The sequence below is a fragment of the Microcaecilia unicolor genome, chromosome 3 (assembly GCF_901765095.1).
Source record: "Microcaecilia unicolor chromosome 3, aMicUni1.1, whole genome shotgun sequence".
In the NCBI taxonomy this organism is placed as follows: domain Eukaryota; kingdom Metazoa; phylum Chordata; class Amphibia; order Gymnophiona; family Siphonopidae; genus Microcaecilia; species Microcaecilia unicolor.
Window position 1 is genome coordinate 52,153,685 of NC_044033.1, and position 21,330 is coordinate 52,175,014.

The 21,330-nt window shown below is 44.9% G+C and overlaps 1 protein-coding gene across 1 annotated transcript in view; it reads right to left on the reverse strand.

The window, feature by feature from the left end:
- The window catches only part of MAL (mal, T cell differentiation protein), a 90,158-nt gene extending 69,573 nt beyond the window's left edge, over nt 1–20,585 (reverse strand). The window contains exon 1 of the mRNA XM_030195918.1: nt 20,390–20,585. Within this exon, the coding sequence (XP_030051778.1) occupies nt 20,390–20,476 (87 nt within the window). The 5' untranslated portion in view covers nt 20,477–20,585. The remainder of the gene's footprint in view (nt 1–20,389) is intronic.
- Between the last annotated feature and the right edge of the window lie 745 nt (nt 20,586–21,330).

Sequence of the window (21,330 nt, forward strand, 5' to 3'; positions counted from 1 at the left end):
TCTAGTGCCCGCATTTGCTTCTGATCTTCGGGGCCCTAGTGTTTGTGTATTGGGCTTTTTGTACCACTGTTCAATATGCTCTACTCTTTTTTTGTGCCTTCACTTTTCATGCCACCCAATCTGCTGCTGCCTAGTGTGATCACTTGCTCTACCATTCTCCTATTTCTGTTGATGTGTTTTGTTCATTTTGGGAAGTATACGGCTGGGGTGATTACTAGGATTGTTCTATTTAATATTCAAATTATCAGTTATGGGGAAGGGAGAGGTTAGAAGCCTGGAAGCCTGGAAGTTAATTGAAGATGCCACAAGATTAAAAGACAGCTAATAACCTCACACCACCCTACTTAAATGCTAATGCAAGAATTTTAAATTGATGTAACGATGTGGTGGCCCCATGTAAGTACAACAGACTGGCTTCCTTTTAGCTAAATATTCTCAAGCTTTGAAGGGCCTCCTTTGTATAACCAGCAGGTTAAAATTTAAAAAATGTACCTGGGCTTTTAAAATTTGAGTCCCATGGCAGTGGCTTCCTGTCACAGAGGTCATGTGTTTGGTGCGATTGCAGCTGTTCTGGGCCACTGTGAAGAGAAAGGGGCCTGGGAGAGGGGAGCAAGAGAGGTCCTGGCTTGTGGTGTGGCCTTGTTGGCCCGGCAACAATGACATCAGCAGCTGTGTCATCTGCGCAATGCGCAAGACAGCAGAGGCCCAGCAACCTCTAGGAAAGCTCCTGGACAGGCAAATTTATACCCTGGACAGGCAAATCTTTTTTTAAATCTAATTGCCAGGTGTAGTGGCAAAGGCTCGAATGGTTTTTTTTTTTTTCATTAATGAGCCATATTTTGACATGATTTGCATTAAAAACGCAACCACGCATGCATGGGAAAGAAACATTTGGAGCCTGATGGATTCTGGGAGTGAAGGGAGCTATAGAAAGTCCATACTGAGGCCAATTTTAGTGCAAGAAAAATCACACATGAGCATTAAATTAAAGGAAACCCGCACGGAGACTAGCTCCTTACATTAAATTTAAAAATATCAATTTTGTGTGTTTGAAGTAGTTTTAAAGTCATAACAGATGTAGTGGAAGGCCCCTAATATGTGCTATGTGCTTGCTAAGAGGTCCTTTTACTAAGCTGCAGGAAAACGAGCCCTGTGGTAGCAGCGGGGGCCATTTTTCCCATGCACCAGGCTCTTTTTTAACAGCAGCCGGTAAAATGCTTCTCCCCCAAAAATGGCCATGTTGTAAGATAACTCTTACCTTGTGGCCATGCGGCAGGGTGCACTTACCGCCACCCATTGAGGTGGTGGTAAAGGTTCCCGCGGTAACCTGGCGATGCTCGATTACCGCCGGGTTAGCGCCGCACTAGGGAAAGAAATTTCCCAGAGTGCCGGAAATGGCGTGTGCTCCAGCGGAGCTACTGCTGCGGTGGCTGCGTTGGGCTGGTGGTAGTTCCCTTTTAGTGTGCGGTAAGCCCACGTTGAGCTTCCCTCTGTTTTATAAAAGACCCCCTAAGTGACTAAGAGGGGCATAATCGAATGGGGCCGGCCATCTATATGGCCGGCCCCGTAAAGCGGTGTCCCGACCGTATTATCGAAACAAGATGGCCGACCATGTTTCGTTTCGATAATACGGTCGGAGCCAGCCAAATCTCAACATTTGGGCCGGCATTGGTTTTCAGCGATAATGGAAACTAATGGCTGTGATCTCAAACCCGGCCAAATCCAAGGCATTTGGTTGTGGGAGGAGCCAGCATTTGTAGTGCACTGGTCCCCCTCACATGCCAGGACACCAACGGGGCACCCTAGGGGGCACTGCAGTGGACTTCAAAGGTTGCTCCCAGGTGCATACCTCCCTTACCTTGTGTGCTGAGCCCCCCAAATCCCCCCCAAAACCCACTCCCCACAAATGTACACCACTACCATAGCCCTTAGGGATGAAGGTGGGCACCAAGCGGTTAGCTTGGCAGAGTTTAAAAAGGGGTTAACGGTTTCCTAAAGGACAAGTCCATAAACCGCTACTAAATGGACTTGGGAAAAATCCACAATTCCGGGAATAACATGTATAGAATGTTTGTACGTTTGGGAAGCTTGCCAGGTACCCTTGGCCTGGATTGGCCGCTGTCGTGAACAGGATGCTGGGCTCGATGGACCGTTGGTCTTTTCCCAGTGTGGCATTACTTATGTACATGTGGGTACAGTGGGTTTGGGGGGGGGGGTTGGAGTGCTCCCATTTACAACCACAAGTGTAACAGGTAGGGGGGGGATGGGCCTGGGTCCTCCTGCCTGAAGTGCACTGCACCCACTATAACTGCTCCAGGGACCTGTATACTGCTGTGATGGAGATGGGTATGACATTTGAGGCTGGCATAGAGGCTGGCAAAAAAAAGATTTTTAATTTTTTTTTTGGGTGGGCGGGGGTTGGTGACCACTGGGGGAGTAAGGGGAGGTGATCCCCGATTCCCTCTGGTGGTCATCTGGTCAGTAAGGGCACGTTTTGGAGGCTTGGTCCTAAAAATAAATGGACAAAGTGAAGCCGGCCAAGCGTTCATCAGAGCCGGCCTTCTTTTTTCCATTATTGTAACTTCGCCCCCGTACTGCCTTCCATACCCTTCCGACACACCCCCTTTAACTTTGGCCGGCTCTGAGACAGAGAGCAGTTGACTCCGGCCAAAATCGGCTTTCGATTATACCGATTTGGCTGGGTTTGGGAGTTGGCCGGCCATCTCCCGATTTGTGTTGGAAGATGGCCGGCCATCTCCTTCGAAAATAAGCAGGTAAGGGGTCCTTTTACTAAGGCATGCTGACACATTTAGCACACGCTAATGATTACCGTGTGCTAAATGATAAGACGCCTGTTATATTCCTATGGGTGTCCTATTTAGAGCACGCTAATCATTAGTGTGCACTAAATCTGTTAGTATGCCATAGTAAAAGGACGATTAAAATGTTACAGATGCTTGTAATTAATAGAAATAGAACCGAGTCAAAATAAAATTCCTAAGGGCCCTGCTTACTAAGCCGCACTGTAGGTGTGCAAACTTTATGCATCATGTATTGGCCAAGGTTGGGGTGGGGGAGTCTTTTCACAAGTGGATTGTTTCTTTGTACCATCAACCGCGGGCTTGTTTCAGGATAAATGGTATGAATTCTCCTATGTGTTTTTTTCTCAGCTAGGGATTGAGACAGGTATGTTCCGTTTTGACTGTCCTGCTTGCACTGCTAATGGAGCCATTGGCTTATTCTGATCACAGTAATTGGGATATAAAGGACTTTCAGGTAGGGGGAAAGAGGGTATTAGATAGGGCTCTTTGATGATAATGTTCTTTTTCCCTCTTACAGCCCTCCAGACAACTTTTCCTAATTTGCTCCAAACTTTGTAGCAATATGGGCAGGTGCCAGGTTTTAAAATTAATATGAATACATCTCAGGCTTTGAATATCAATTTAGTGGCCTTGTACAATGCTTACAGGAGGCATTTCCTTTTACGTGGACAAGACGTTCTCTAAAATATTTAGTGATTCAAGTTACCCAATTCTGCATCCATACTCTAGGCCAATTATCTGCCTTTGTTTCAGGTAATCTCTCAAGACTTGGAAGTGTGGTCTAAGTTGACTTTATCGTGGTTTGGAAAAACAGCCTCTGTTTAGATGAATATATTGCCCAGGCCATTACATTGTCTCCAAATTTTGTCAATTGCCATTCCCCGACGAGACCCGGTGTCTCTTCAGAATAAATTATTGGCTTTTATTTGGGCTGGCAAGAGCCCGAGGACTGCTAGAAAGACTTTGTACTGGAGTAGGGGGGGCCTGGGGGTGCCCAATTTACAGCTTTATCATGTGGCAACACAACTGTGAGCGGCGGTAGATTACGCTACTTCAGTCCATGATAAGCCATGGATAGATAAAGACCAAGCTTCGATGGGCCCAGTATATATTTTTTGTTGTTACATTTGTACCCCACACTTTCCCACTCATGGCAGGCTCAATGTGGCTTACATGGGGCAATGGAGGGTTAAGTGACTTGCCCAGAGTCACAAGGAGCTGCCTGTGCCTGAAGTGGGAATCAAACTCAGTTCCTCAGTTCCCCAGGACCAAAGTCCACCACCCTAACCACTAGGCCACTCCTCCACCCATCTGGATCCTTTGAAGTTTTAGGCAGGGGATGATAGATAAGTCCCCCTTTGTGGTTTACACATTGTCCCTGTGGGATTCTCAGTTCCTTGGGTGTTGGGTTCAGTCACTTCACCCACACTGCTAGCAGGTAATAAAATATTGTCATTAAGTTTGTCAGCTGGGTTTTAGAGACCTGGGCAGCTTTGGGCCTTCAAACTGTTGGGGAAAATCTATCAAGTTAGCACAAAGACTTTTAGTGCAAAAGGGTTTGAATGCAGCCAAACTTGTTTTGGCCTCAGCTTGGAAGGTTCTCAGTCCACCATCTGTGAAAGAGTGGTTGAGCCGTATGTTGGATAGTTATACTATGGAAAGCAATTAGACTTTGCCAACAAGCTAAGGGCCCTGTTTACTTAGCCACGCTGTAGAAGTGCAAACCTTTTAGCGCACGCTAATGCTAGAGACACCCTTAGGAATATAATGGGTGTCTCTATCGTTAGCGCTCCTAAAAAGTTTTCACACCTACAATATGGCTTAGTGAACAGGGCCCTAAATTTGAAAGAGTATGGCAAACCTTTTTAAAGATCTTTGGGGAAGAGTCTGGCTGCCGGGGGGGGGGGGGGGGGTCGGGGGTCGGTTCATTGTACTGAGCAAACCTTTTTTTGTGTGATGGGTGATCTTTACTTCACTTTTTTGTTTGGATTACTGTCTGGAAGATTTCCTTTTTTTGTTGGGGGAGGGGGATGTTCCTGGTTTATTTTGTTATTATTGGATGTGGGAGAGCACTTAGTGCAAAAGCAAAAATATGATATATATTTAGACAGTTGACTGTTTTGTTGCTGTTGGTTCTGTTGTTATTGCTTTTGCTGTCTTAAATGATTAATAAAGATATCACAAAAAGGAACTATTAGGAACAGAATGGAGAATAAAACAGAAAATCTCATAATGACTCTGTCTCACTCCATGGTGTGACTGCACCTTGAGTATTTTATGATATTCTGGTAATCGCATCTCCAAAAAGATATATCAGAATTAGACAAGGTACCAAGAAGGATGGCCAAAATGATAAAGTAGGTAGACCGGCTCTGCTATGAAGAAAGGCTAAAGGAATTAGGGATCTTTAGTTTGGAGAAGAGATGGCTAAGGGGAGAAATTATAGTTGTATTAAAAAAAAAAATGAGCTGAGCGGATAAATGCAAATTGATTCTTTACTCTTCTAAAAAGTACAGAGACTAGGGGCATGCGATGAAGCTACTAGGAAATGCATTTTAAACAAACTGGAGAAAATATTTTTTCACTCAACATATAATTAAGCTATAGAATTCATTGGCAGAGGATGTGGTAAAAGCTGTTAGTGAAACTGGGTTTAAAAATGTTTTGGACAAGTTCCTGGAGGAAAAGTCCATAAACCATTATTAAGATTGATTGGGAAATTCCCCTGTTTATCTCTGGAATAGGCAACATGGAATCTATTTACTTTTTGGGATCCTGCCAGGTATTTTACCTGGATTGTGCACTGTTGGCAACAGGATACTGGGCTTGATGGACCTTAGGTCTCACCCTGTATGGCAATTCTTATATTCGTATTTTTATAACTCATGTGTTTGTGTTTGTATCTGGGATGTCTCTGTATATGTCTCTGATCTAGAGGAGAGAGAGGAAGGGTGGTTGAATGATATGGTACCTATTATTGATAAATGTATCTAATCAACAGATCTTGTCAAGCAGATTTAAAATGACGACATTTACAGTTTAACCACAGGTATAGCTGTACTTCTCCACCACAAATTGACAGTAGATGTAACAACCAGCAACAAATTGCTCAATTCAGTCTCACTAGTTGTCATGTAGGGAGACATGCTTGGCAGCGGTGGGGAGGTCTTGTATGTTTGTGCATCTTTGTGTCTGTGTATCTGTGTGTGTCTGTGACCATGAAAATAGAAAAGGGGTTTTAAAAGAGCAATTAACTGCTGTGTGTCAGTATTGCACTGTGATTTTTTTTTTGTGGGTAACAACACTTTTCTGGAATCCCTAGTCCAGTACAACCCCATTTTTGAACCTTATGTCATTTCCCTCACACCAAATATGGTCCCATTCTGCTCAGTTTCTTCTGACTTATTTTGATTCAATACAGACAAATATTCTCAACCTGTGATATATCATTTCTTTCCAATATTCCAATGGGTTGAAAGAGAAAAGGGACTACAATCAAAATGCTTATTGTGTTTGGTCTTTCCTTATCCTGTCTTTCACTATTTTACATCTTTCTAGCCTGGTGTTTTACTGACATGAGAAATGGATACATCAGGGCAGGTGAATGCTGCCCTTCCACTTCTCCCCTTAAGCAAATGAAATAACTCAATATCACAAAGTTTATTGTTTCAATTTGGCTGATGCCATTAAGGTTGTTAGATACCAAGATCTGAGCAATTGTTGAACAACCAGAAAGTCTAGTAGAGCATTTTGGAGGAAGCGGCTATATGCAAACTGTTCTGGGCGAAAGGTCTTGTTTCCACACATGACTTGTTTCAAGTTTCATCATAAAAAGTTTGCAACCTGACATTTACAAAGCAAAAAAAGTTGCATAAAGTGTTTTCCATACTGTTGATTTATATTGCTGCTGTGCTAAATTGTTCCATTCTCCTAGAATCAAAGACATCCAAAAAAAATATAAGCATATGGGGTAAACAATTTGGGCTAATCTTTGTACATAAGAAACCTATTAATTTCTAAAGCTTTTTGAAATCCAGTTTTAATTTGGATGGTATGGGCAGAATAGTATACAGAGGAAAAAGTAATAGTTTACGGCCTTGCTAACAATCCCCCAGCAGTGTCACTCTTCTGACAATTATGTCTGAAAAGAGAAATGCCTTGTTCCCCCATGTAAAGAAGGTACTGCAGAAATTTGAAAACAAAGAACAAGGGGCCCTTTTACTAAGCTGTGAAGGTGAATACACACGCCCAACGCGCGCCGATTCGGAACTACTGCCTAGCTACCGTGTGGTAATTTTATTTAGAGACGTGCATCCAGTAGGTGTGCTGGAAATTTTCCAGCGTGTGGCACTAACTGGGCAGTAATCAGCATTGTATGCGCGCTGACAATTACTGCCCAGTTAACGAGTGAGACCTTACCACTAAGTGAATGGGTGGCGGTAAGGTCTCAGACCCAAAATGGATGCGCGCCATTTTTCATTTTGCCGCATGTCCATTCTCGGCAAAAAAGGCCTTTTTTGCAGGCGTGCTGAAAAATGGACCTGTGCGCGTCCAATACACGCGTCTACAACAGCACAGGCCATTTTTTGGCGCACCTTAGTAAAAGGACCACTAAGGAACTCTTTTACTAAGCTGTGGTAAAAAGGGCCCTGTGCTAGTGGCAGGGGTCATTTTTGCCATTCACCTCAGACCTTTTTATTGCAGTGGGTAAAAAGCCTGCAAAAAACCTTGGCCGTGCAGTAAGATCACTCTTACTGCGTGGCCATGCGGGAGGGAGCACTTACTGCCACCCACTGAGGTGGCAGTAAGGGCTCCTGCACTAACCCAGCTGTAACTGGGTAGCACGCGGCACTGCCCGATTACCGCTAGATTAGTGCCGCACTAAAATTTGAGCTTGATTTTCCCTAGCATGGGAAATAGCATGTGCAAGGGCTGGTGCATGGTAAGCCTGCATCGCAGGGGCATAGCCAGACCTCGAGAGGAGGAGGGGCCAGAGCCCAAGGTAGGGGGGACATTTTGGCCCGCCCTCCCGCTGCCACTTCCCCCCACCACCACGGCCACTACTGCCTCTCCGCTCCCCCCCCGCCTCCGCTCCCCCCCCCCCCCACTGCCACTGCGAAGGTACCTTGGCTAGCGGGGGTCCCCAACCCCCTCCAGTTAGAGCATTTGTCCCGCGCTGGTCTCACATTGCCTGGTGTCCTGTCCTGTTTCCAGTCGTCGTGCACTGAAAACAGGAGAGGGCGCCAGGTAATGTGAGATCAGCGCGGGACAAACGCTTTAGCTGGCGGGAGTTGGGGACCCCACCAGCCAAACTGGGGGCCCAAGAGCCAATTTGGGGGGCCCAGGCCCCCATGGCCCCCCATAGCTACGCTACTACTGCATTGGGCTTACCACCGCTTAGTAAAAGAGGCCCTAAGTTGTTTGTTTCTACCCCTGGAAGCTGGCCTTTCAAAGGTCAATTTTCAATCCCTCTTGTCATTTGAATATTATCTGTGTTGAGATAGGTGGCAAAATAAAATAACCCTCAGAGCATGTATGATTGCTTATTCCAGCCTGGCCCATCCATACCACCCACACTCTCCTACTCCCAGCCCGTCCTTGACAGCCCCTATTCCCTACCTTGCATGTATACACTATACACTCACCTCTCCCAGATCACATAATTTCTTTTCACCTTTTTTCTTGTAATCTCTTTTTCCTTTCCCTGAATTTGTATCCTATTTTACCCTTGCTTTTTACTCTCTATGTATAGCTGCACTTTTGTTTGGGGGACGGTGCTTAGTACCCCCCCCCCCCCCATATCTGTTCCATTTCCCATCGTAAATTTCTCTGCTGTCTGCTTCGTCCTAACCTGGCCTGCTCTATTGTATCCCCTACTATTCCTCTTCCCATTAGGTTCCTCCTTACCCCCCAAGTCAGCATTTCTTCCCCCCCCCCCTCCTCCCACAAGCTAGGCACACCCTTCTCTGTCATCCCTCCACAGCAGATTCATCTCACATCTCAATTTTTTATTCCCCCTTCCTCACATGCATGGATCACCTTCCTACTCCTGCATCCCAAATCCACAAAACATCTGTTTCCAGACACCATGCCTATCTTCCCATCCCCTGCAACACTTTCCCAGAGCTCACAGACTGCAGGACAGTAGTAGTTCTACATTCAGAAAGTCTGTATGATCTGTTCTACCACCTGCAGTATCTGAGCCTTGGAAATTCAACAGTCAGCAGTTTCACAGCCCCAGGGCCAAAGCTGTGCATGCTATTTCCTGCCTCCACCCTAAAAACTCAAGAAATCAGATCAGGTGTGGACTGAAAGTGATCTGGGCCCCAGGGCAATGAGGGTCATGATCCCCTAACCACCTATCAGTTACAGTTTATTAAAAACTTGATTTAGCACCTGGCTTCATCGAATCAAAGCAGCTTACAATAAAAACATAAAATGTAGGAAAAAAAAAAACAACTCCATTATTATAAATAGGACAGACCTAACACAAACATTCCTATGTAAAAGATTAAAGAGAAAAAAAGCCCATATTGTATTGCATTTTCTTTCTCCATCAAAATACCTTTTTCTCCCCTTCAAACATGATTAAACTAGATATAGACTAGTGGAGAGTGGGCCCCCTGCTGCTCTGGGTCCTCAGGCACTGCCCTACTGTTCCAATGGTCAGTCTGCCCCTGGATCAAATTCAGAGTGGGAGATCCCTGGACACAAAGGTATGTATTAATCAGTGGCGTTCCTAGGGGCGCTGACACCCGGGGCGGTCGCCGATGCGCCCCGCCCCCTGGGTGCAGCACCCCGCCCCACCGGTGCAGCGCGAACCCCCTCATCACCCCCCCCCCACCCCGGCGAAAGAATCCCCCCCCAGGAGCATGCCGCTGGGGGGGGGGTGCCGTGCACCGGTCAGCTTCGTTGTTTCCATGCTCCCTCTGCCCCGGAACAGGAAGTAACCTGTTCCGGGGCAGAGGGAGCATGGAAACAACGAAGCTGACCGGCGCACAGCACCCCCCCCAGCGGCGTGCAACTGGGGCGGGCCGCACCCACCGCCCCCCCCCCCCTTAGTACGCCACTGGTATTCATATCAACTGCCTGCCTGCCAACTTACCAAGTACCTGGTCTGGAGAGCTGAGTCAGGGCTGGCTCTAGGCTAACCCATGCCCTCTGCAAAAATGGAAATTAGTACCCACTTTGGTAGGGGGAGCAGCTTTGGCACAATACCCCCTCCTTTAGCAGTTGTGAGATGGTTCCAATATAACAGCCCTATTTTTTTTTTTTAGCCTAAACATCCCCTCTTTTCTTCTGCACCCTCTGCTTAGCACCACCATCCACCAACCCCTCTTTCCCTCAACCTCTCATGGGAGATAATTCTATAAGGAACCACCTTGATTTCGGTGGCAGGGACGCTCATAAGTGACCTCGTATAGAATGACAATGACAATGACCTAGACTACATCTCCCACCACATTTTCCCCTGCTTATCCCTTGTTCTATCCCCTTTCGCCTCATCGGCCCCTCCCCCAATGCTCACCTACCCTTACACCTCTCCTACTCCCTTCACTCTTGCCCATCCCCCTCCGCCTCATCTACCCCTCCAATTGCTCACTTACTCTTGCTCATACTTTTCCTACTCCCCTCATCCCTGCATTTCTTCATTCTTATTTCTTTTATTACTCCGATAATGCTCAACTTATTTCTCTCCACCAATTCTTTGTAATCCCAATTACTATGTAAGCCGCATTGAACCTGCTTTGAGTGGGAAAGCGCGGGGTACAAATGTAATAAATAATAAATAAATAATAAATAAATAGAATAATATGCTCCCTGATGACATGTACATTGCCAGAGGGGACATGCATGAATGGAGACTGGGTGGAGCATGCAAATACGCCCATAAATAATAGTATTCTATAATTTATGCATGTTCTGGCTGACATCTAGTTGTGGACTATAGGGCTGGTGAAAGTGATCACGCCTTAAATGTAAGCATGTTTTCTGCAGTTGCGATTGTAATCTGTAAAGAAAAGTAGGTGCCTACCTTACTTAACCTCTTATGTTATGCACTGTTGTAGAATTTCACATGGTAAAAGGAGGCCTCAGCGCACATCAAAAACACATGCTGACATTAGCGCAAGCCCCCTTTTACCACAGCTTAGTAAAAGGACCCCTAAATGAATTCTTTGCTAGAGATACCAGAGCCAGAAATGCTGACAAATCAGAGAAACTGAAACAAAGCACTACAAACTTGGAGGATGTAATGGGGCAATTTGAAGAGGAGCAAATCGCCTGGACCGGAAGGTGTATATATATATATATATATATATATATATACATACACCAGAGTACAGATAGAATTGAAAAATGAACTTGCAGAGTTATTGTTAGTAATATGTAATTTATCTTTAAAATCAAGCATGGAACTGGAAGATTGGAGGGTGGCCAATGTAACACCAATTTAAAAAGGGTTACAGGGATGATCCAGGAAATTATAGACCGATGAGCCTGACATTGGTGCTGGGCAAAATGGTACAAACTATTATAAAAAAAAATTACAGAGCATATACATAAAGAGACAAAGCCAACATGGATTTAGTCAAGGGAAATCTTCTCTCACCAATCTGCTACATTTCTTTGAAGGGGTGAATAAACGTAAGCCGGTCCATATTGTGTATCTGGATTTTCAAAAGGCATTTGACAAAGTACCTCATGAAAAACTCCTAAGGAAATGAGAAAATCATGGAATAGGAGGTAACATCCTATTGTGGATTAAGAACTAGTTAAAGGATAGAAAACAGTAAGCTCCGTGTGGGTCTAGGGACCTTGGAGGCTATGGGAGGCTGAGAATATTTATTTTCTTCCTTGGACAGTGATGGTGCTATGGAAGTTGAGCTTTCATATAGCCGTGTGGAGATGGTGCAAGACACGGACTCTCTCCATACTTATGGTAGTCAGAGTGAGGGTGTGGCTGGGGTTTGCAACTATTAATGGAAGTTTGACCAGCACACCTGGGAGGATGGGAACTTGGGATAGTAGTGGGGGGGGGGGGGTAAGAGGGGGGAGGTTTTTCACTGTTTGCGTTATGCAAGTTTCCGGAGGGTGGGGATGAAAATTGTAAAAAATGATAAATGATAGGCAATTTCTTATTGTTGTATATACTATGTTTGGTACTTGGTCATCAATAAAAATTTTAAACACAGAGCTGTGATTTCTTGCAGCTCCTTCAGTCTTGTGGCGGCGTGAGGTGAAGCGCCAATGTGCTTTATCAGCTGCCTGGCTGCATGAAGGGAGAAACTGAAGACTGATTGTCAGACTTGTGAGTTCTTGTACCAAGTAGAGCACTGCTGAGCCCGGTACTCAGGCCAGGTTCTGCTTGGCAGCTTGACAACTCCGGGTTTCACCTGCGCTGACCGCCGCTTCCCAGAGGTTGAGCCCCTAGGTGCAGGAGGCCTACAATGAGCCATCCTTCTTGGAAACAAAAAAGAACCCTGCCCCCGCCGGGGATGAAGAGGGTCTGATGAAGCCCTTATGGAGGTTTTCTTGAATATATTCCCACATAGTATTAGATTCCTCCCAAGAAAGGGTGTAGAGCCGGCCCCGAGGAGGCATTTTGCCTGTGAGTAGCTCAATGGGGCAGTCAAAAGGGCGATGAGGAGGAAGAGAGTCCGCCTCCTGCACATTAAGGACGGAAATCACGATATTCCTTGGGGAGAGAAGCATCACCCGGGCTCAAGACCCCCGGGAAGGCCGCAATAGTCCTCGGGGAAGGCACCACAGGTGTGAGACATGTGGCAAAACATTGAGAACCCCAACTGCCAATATCACCCGTAGTCCAGTTGATACTTGGTGCGTGTAGTCGTAACCAGAGCAGGCCCAAAAGAAAGGGATGAATGATCCGGGGAAGCACCAGAAATTGAATTTCCTCCTTATGTAAAATTCCAACTTGCATCTGCAAGGGCTGGGCAATGTGAGTGATGGAGTAGGGAAGAGTTAAACCTTGAATGGAGGTCACTTGTAGCGTAGGTTTGCAAAGAATTGAAGGAGCTCCTAGTTGGTTCAGGAGACTGGCGTCAATAAAATTTCCTCCTGCTCCTGAATCAATCAAAGCCACAGTGTTAATACTGAGTTCCTTCCAGCACAGGGAAATTGGGACGGAGTCAAGATTATCCAGAAGAGGTGAAAAATGCTTTCCAAAAATACTAGGACTAGGGGGCATGCGATGAAGCTACAATGTAGTAAATTTAAAACGAATCAGAGAAAATATTTCTTCACTCAACGTGTAATTAAACTCTGGAATTTGTTGCCAGAGAATGTGGTAAAGGCGGTTAGCTTAGCGGAGTTTAAAAAAGGATTGGACGGCTTCCTAAAGGAAAAGTCCATAGACCATTATTAAATGGACTTGGGGAAAATCCACTATTTCTGGGATAAGCAGTATATAATGTTTTGCACTTTTTTGGAATCTTGCCAGGTATTTGTGACCTGGACTGGCCACTGTTGAAAACAGGATGCTGGGCTTGATGGACCTTTGGTCTGTCCCAGTATGGCAATACTTATGTACTAAGGGTGGAAGTAGGAGGAGTGGGTAAAAGACAGAAGAGGATAGGAAGTTGGGAAAAAGAATACGATGAGGAAATGAGAGAGCTAGAGAGAGAGATAAACTGGGAAAGAGATGAGAGAACAGGATGGGAAGTTGAATGGTGAACAGTAAAAAAAAAAGGGGGGATTAGGAATGGTGGTTGGGAAGAAGGGTTCAAATTAAATGACAGAAACATGTAAGGGAGAATGGACAAAGATAGGAGGAGAGAGAAGAAATGGCAAATGGTCAACAGACCATGAAAAGAAAGTTAAGTGAAAATAGAGAAAAGGTAGAAAATGTATTTTATTTTTTATTCGGAATATGTCAGATTTTGGAAATGTGCACCTCTGATGTCCTTGTAGAACACGTTGTCTAGTAGAAGAAGAAATGCATTCATTTCTATTCCTTTTTTTTAAATTGTAATTTGAAATCTACAGGGTTGATATTCAAAGCAACTTAAATGGCTAGGAGAGCCTCCTGACTGTTTAAATCTCTTGGCAGGAGCTATCCAGGAATGTTCAGCGGCACTTAAAAGGACAGTGCCACTCAATACCCTATCATGCCAAACTGGCTAGTTCAAGTTTCAATTTATTTAATATTTGCTATTCCACCCATCAAATGTATGTCTAGACAGCTTACAGACTAGATAGGTACATTAAAGGAAGAGACAGAGAGAAATAATACAGCGTAAGACTAGAAGGGGGGAGAGGGGGGAATTACAATATTGTTTGTGAGTATTCTGGGTGCACAGTTTAGGGCAGAGCAGAAACTAAGCTGGTTAGCAGCGGTTTTCAGTCCACTAATCGACTGAGCAACCACAAAGTTAGGATAGAAGAAAGCCTGTCCTAACTATATGTGAAGAGTTAACCAAGTACCAGTTTGAATAACAGCTAGTGCCGATATTCCTCCCACCTCTCTGGAACATCCTGAACCTCCGCCCCCCCCCCCCCCAATTCTCCCTTCTTGAAGCGCATACCCTTCCTTTTGAACCCCTCTCTCCCGCCCCTCCGATGAGGCAAGATCACCCCTCCCAACCCTCCAGTCCATACCCATTTTCCTCACACCACTGATAACACCTCCCTCCACCCGCCCCCCTCCCACCACCTCACCCCCGGCTGAATGAAAGTTGCTGGTGGTCAGTGGGGGGAAAGTGAACCCCAGCAAGCAGTGCTGAAAATATGTACAGATTGCTGTCCGACAGTGGCGATATTCAGCCCTTATCAGTATAGCCATGCTGTTTAGGGTACACAGTCACAAAAGAGAGGGTAAAACAGCATACAAGCATAAACAGAAACAAAAAAGCAACACTGGGCCTTCAGGATAGAGATAAATGTCGTCCTTTAATATGAAAATGACCCGACACGGGCCGTGTTTCGGCACACAAATGCCTGCCTCAGGGGTCAGAATGATTCTTTAAAAGTATAAACAGATGTAGACAGTCAAGCAATTCAGGTATATTACCTAGTCCAGAGCCTGCTAAATGTCCGTGTAATCGAACCAGGCCCTCTGTAACTTGTTCTGGAATAGTTCAGTTACCAGGGTTTTGCGACACACAAGGGCATTGGCCATTATTGAGGACTTCTTCATTATTGAGACTTATACGGTCTGTGCCCTGACAATGGCAGGTGTACACAAAAAGTAGCACACATGAGTTTATCTTGTTGGGCAGACTGGATGGACCGTGCAGTTCTTTTTCTGCCGTCATCTACTATGTTACTATCAGACTTATTTTCGAAAAAGTGATCGCCGGCCATCTTCCGACATAAATCGGGAGATGGCCGGCGATTTCGCAAAAGCGGCGAAATCGGTATAATCGAAAGCGGCATTTTTGACACCATCGCCGCTTTCCCGTCGCCGCGCTGGAAAAAGTTCAAGGGGGCGTGTCGGTGGTGAAGCAAAGGCGGGACATGGGCGGGCATGGGCGTGGCTACCAGATGGCCGGCTTTTGCGGATAATGGAAAAAAAAAAAGCAGCGTTAATCAGTATTTCACCAGGTTTACTTGGCCTTTACTTTTCACAACCAAGCCTCAAAAAGCTGCACCAATTGACCAGACGACCACCGGAGGGAATGGGGGTTGACCTCCCCATACTCCCCCAGTGGTCACCAACCCCCTCCCACACTAAAATAATAAAAATAAAACACTTTTTTGCCAGCCTCAAATGTCATACCCAGCTCCCTGACAGAAGTATGCAGGTCCCTGGAGCAGTTTTTAATGGGTGCAGTGCATTCCAGGCAGGCAGACCCAGGTCCATCCCCCCCCCCCTACCTGTTACACTTGTGGTGCTAAGTGTTGAGTCCTCCAAACCCCCCCAAAACCCACTGTACCCACATGTAGGTGCCCCCCTTCGCCCACAAGGGCTATGGTAATGGTGTAGAGTTGTGGGGAGTAGGTTTGGGGGGATTTGGGGAGCTCAGCACCCAAGGTAAGGGAGCTATGCACCTGGGAGCTATTTGTGTACTTTTTTAACATTTTTAGAATGTTAACCCTTAGGGTGCCCGGTTGGTGTCCTGGCATGTCAGGGGGACAAGTGCACTACAAATGCTGGCTCCTCCCATGACCAAATGCCTTGGATTTCGCCGGGTTTGAGATGGCCGGCATTTTTTTCCATTATCGCTGAAAAACAAAACCGGCGATCTCAAACCTGGCAAACTCTGGCATTTGGCTGAGCTAAACTGTATTATCGAAAAAAAAAGATGGCTGGCCATCTTTATCGAAAATACGGTTCCGGCCAGCTGTTGCGCTGCCGCCAAAATAGATCGCTGGCGACCTATTTCACCGGTGGCGTTCGATTATGCCCCTCCACGTTACTATATTCATGCTTTTTTATGCATACAGTTGTTGCCTCTTACACATATTCACTATCACTACCAGATAACCTCTTTAATCAGAGTCTTGAACGAACCAAATATTTACACAAAATGTTTTAAATGACAGGGAATAATCTTGGTGTAAAAAAAATACTTGTTTTAGTTTCATTCTTTGTAATCTGAATGTTTATCACCAGGGCACCTGCAATCCTGACATCAGGGCAGTTCTATAACCTAGATGCCCACATTTACTCGTATGTTGCACGCCTAAATGTTCAGAACACCAGTGCATATATGTGTGCAAATAACCACGTCCATGCTAGCAGAGCTAAGCACTCTTCTGTAAATAGCCACTGAACTTATACAGCATGTATTTTGCATGGGGGTGTATACAGGGAGGACATAGGTGGGCCCCCACTTACATGCTGTAAGTTACACACATCTCAGCCACATTTAGGTGCTCTCGCTTTTGCCAGATCTACTGCTATTAGTGCAGCTGCTTTAATGTTAGGCATGCCAATGAGGGACATAGCCAGCAGCCCATTTTGCGAGGGCTCTGGGGTAGCCACCCATTCCTCTCTGCTCTCCCCCCCCCCCCCCCCCCCACATTAAAAATTGTACTTTTGCTTTGATTTGATATACCACCTATAAAAAAAAAAACAAGACACAACTTACAAATACAGTACATAAGAACAAAGTTTGGGAAAAATAAGTGGAAAGGTTAGAATTCGAACAAGAGGAAAGTGCAATACAAAGCAGGGAGGTAAATCTCTAAACTCCAGATTCCTACGTTGGCCTTCTAGACCTGGGTAGAATTGGGAAAGGCCAGGGAGAAATAGTATGCCTTGAGGAAAGATTCAAATTTTACAAAAGATGGTTCAAATCCAATATAAAGGGGAAGACCATTCCAAAGAGTTGGCACCGAGACACTGAAATTATAATTCTGGGTAGTATCCTAGAAGACCCGTCGAAAAGTGGGAACAAAAATTAAGTGTTGGTGGGAAGATCAAAGAGTTTGTTGCAGGGAATAAGGTAGAAGAAGATTAGAAGGGAACAGCAGGTGACTAGAATTCTGGATCTGCAAACTATAAGGGCACCTTTTACCAAGCTGCGGCAAAAGAGGGCCTGCGCTGGCATTGGTGCGTGTTTTTGACGTGTGCCGAGGCCCCCTTTTACCACAGTGGGTAAAAGGCAGGTCTTTTTATTTTAGAGGAAATGACCGCGCAGAAGGTGAAGCTCTTGCCGCGCGGCTATTTTGGGGAGGAGCCCTTACCGCCACCCACTGAGGTGGCGGTAAGGGCTCCTGCAGTAAACTGGCGGTAAACCGCACACTGCCCAATTACCACTGGGTACACACTAGCGCTAAAAAAGAAATGTATTTTGTAGAGCTGGATACGATGGTGTGCTGGGGGCGGGAACTACCGCTTGGCTGCTGCGGTAGCCGAGCGGTATTTCCTTTCTAGTGAGCAGTAAGCCCACGTTGGGCTTACCACCACTTTGTTAAAGGGGCCCTAAGAGCTAAGGTTTTAAATGGGGGGGGGGGGACCTAACTTGTAGGGGTGGGGTGGGGTGGAGACAGGATGGTAGAGATTGATAGGCGTGTGCCGTTTTATCTGGTTCTCACACTGAACTTTTTTTTACGAATTGCCCCTCCCTCTCCTCCACCTTGAAAAATAGCATAGGTTTTTGATCTAATCACTCTTACTCCACCCATGAAAAAGGTTAAGAAAAGATTTTAGCTTTTGAACAGGTTTTGCAAGTTGTGTTGCCCTGGCCAGCCAGCTTGCTACAAAGTGTAAACATCCCAAGCTTGACAAACTGGAGATAACTGATAGTCTTGTTCTGATAGCTGAGCAGTACCAAATTTACCCAAGGCAGTAACTCCAATATCTCTGCAAGCCACCGTCCACAGTATCTGGCACTGAATGCCAAAGCAAGAGATATCTGTGTGGAATGTGCACTGCTATGTTGCGCTGTTGCAGTTCATACAGAAATTTGTGAAAACGGGCAGACTGATGTATCTAAGAAATTAAAAGAATTTTAAAAAGCAGTTCTCCAGTTAAAAAATGGTTACCATAACTTTCCCACATAATCCCTAAGGATATTTCTGTACTATTTGCTTGAAAACTATTACTTTCAAATCAGCTGTCGGGATTTTTCTGTTTTTACAGTGTGCCATAGTGGGTTGTGAATTTTTTTTTTTTTTTGCTTACAACCTGAATAAACTCTTCCTCTAAGTAAAGCATTAGTGAAATCAAAGTTTCAAATGAATTTCTAATTTTTGTTTAATTTGCTGAGGAGGAAGTAGGAGGAGTAGCCTAATGGTCAGTGCAGTGGTCTGAGAACTAGGGGAACCGGTTTGATTCTTACTGCAGTTCCTTGTGACTCTGGGCAAGTCACTTAATCCTTCATTGTTCCAGGCACAAAATAAGTACCTGTATATAATATATAAACTACTCCGCTATCATAGGAGCCGACTCTGTGGGTGCTGTGGATGCTTGAGCACCCCCAATATTGAGAAAAGTCCTTGTATGTGTCCAAGGAAGGGTTATTTCCACTGGGCTTAGCACCCCCAATAATTTTGAAAAGTTGGCTCCTATGCTCCGCTTTGATTGTAACCCCAGAAAGGTGGTATATCAAATCCCATACTCTGTATACTCCTTATTAATTAAGAAATACATTTCAGTAGTCAAAGGATGAATTGTGTATTGAGTCTGTCAAGATCAGTGGGTGAGAAGATTTTTCTGTAGTGATTAAGTATATTATTTTCCTATTGAGTAATTTCAATATTTATTTTTTAAAATATTGGGGTAAATATTTAAAAGCATTGATCTCGGTAGCAGCACCCAACACTTGGATTAATGCTGCTAAGATTGCATGGCACTATCCAGATAGTGCTGGGGGAGGGGGGAGAGTCCAGGGTTGGAGCTAAGGCAAAGACCAGGGTTATCTGGCTATTGGCAGTTTTCAGCATTGCAACCTGTGCTAAGTGTACCTGGATAAGATATCCAGATAGTGGCTGAATTTCACCACTACCCGGATAGTGCTGGGTACTCACGACAGTATCTAGATATCCAACCACTATCTGGTTATAGTCACTGAATATCCAGATTTTTTTTTCTGCAGTAGACAGTATTTAAGAAAAACAACAAAAAAAAAAAACTTTCAGCCACCCGAGTTGAATATCTGGAGGGGGGGCATTTGTATTGCTATGATTGCCATTAATATTTATTGCACTTTCATTATTTAGAGTCATTTAATTCCATTTTACCTTAGGTTTCTACTTTCATGTATTCCCATCATTGTTTCCGTATATCTGTTAGCTGATATACTTCCTCTCAGAATTGCTGAAATATGCATATGTGAAGAGTTGCAATGAAGGCATAACGTTACTGGCGCAGCATTTTCTAAACTGTATTATGAGGGTAATTTTCAAACTGCCCGGATTGGGGCAAACTGCAGGGTACTTTAACCATGGGCTTCGCACAACTTTTCAAAGTGTACAGGTGTACTTTAACTTTTAAAATGGCCATGGATGCGAGGAGTGGCCTAGTGGTTAGGGTGGTGGACTTTGGTCCTGGGGAACTGAGTTCAATTCCCGGCACAGGCAGCTCCTTGTGACTCTGGGCAAGTCACTTAACCCTCCATTGTCCCATGTAAGCCGCATTGAGCCTGCCATGAGTGGGAAAGCGCAGCATAGAAATGTAACAACAACAACAAAAAAAGTATCCATAGCTGCTTACACCTGCTTTTTCTTTGGATATCTTTTAAGTGAAAAATACCTCACATAGGTTTGAAAATGCAGTCCATGCACACCATAGGAGCCAACTTTTCAAAATTATTGGGGGAGCTAAGCCCAATGGAAATGACCCCTCCCTGGACATATGCAAGCAATTTTCTCAATATTGGGGGTGCTCAAGCACCCACAGAGTCGGCTCCAATGATGCACACTGTTTTCCTCTTCCAAACACTGCATTTCCCTGCAGATACCTCCAATTAATGTGACTCAAAACACACATGTTGTGGATTCTGGTGTATACTTTTATCATGCTTCAGGATCGGAAATTTTCAGACAGCCTTTTAGCTAAATGTATTTGAAAATTGCCTGGCTCCTCATCACAATATCATCCTTATAAAGAAAATAAACAATACATATAAATACATAATATACGTATATATAACACTTACAAAGTCAGTAATAAAAAGAACATCTGGAAACGTGAAGAGGACTCTTCCACCACTTGGTAAGCAGACGCTAGTATCAGGAGTTTGCATTTTTCCTCCTTGAGAAATAAAACCCAGCTGAAAGTTCTCAGTGCAGCTTCTCTGCAGAACTCAAAACAGGAGCGGTCACAACAACCAAGCCCATATGCACGGGAGTGTACTCATTTAAAGCAGTGAGTCCCAGTCTACTACGAGGGGAGGGGTTAATTTTGCAAGTACAGGCAAGTAGAGCAGCATTTTTTTTCACACTCCTTAACTTCATTGATTAAGAACAGGTCTGCCTCAAACAGGTAGTTCATTTTTGTACTTCTTAATAGTTACCTCTTTGAATAAAAAAGAGTTAGGGAACAGAAGTTAGTATTCATAAAAGAAGGATAAAATGGAAGTCTTTTCATTGGGCCTGAGAAAGTAAAAAAAAAAAAAAAAAAAGGGAACCTATTGAAACCTATGTTAAATGCAACATAGGTACCTATCCAGCTTATTTTCGAAGGAGAAGGGTGACCATCTTCTGACACAAATCGGGAGATGGGTGTCCTGCTCCTAAGGGCGCCCAAAACGGTATAATCGAAAGCCGATTTTGGCAGTCCTCAACTGCTTTCTGTCGCAGGGACGGCCAAAGTTCAAGGGGGCATGTTGGCAGTGTACCGAAGGCGGGACGGGGTGTGGTTAAGAGATGGCCGTCCTCGGATGATAATGGAAAAAAGAAGGGCGTCCCTGACGAGCATTTGGCCGACTTTACTTGGTCCCTTTTTGTTCACGACCAAGCCTCAAAAAGGTGCCCGAACTGACCAGATGACCACCGGAGGGAATCAGGGATCACCTCTCCTTACTCCCCCAGTGGTCACCAACCCACTCCCACCCAAAAAAAAAACTTAAAAAAACATTTTTTTTGCCAGCCTCTATGC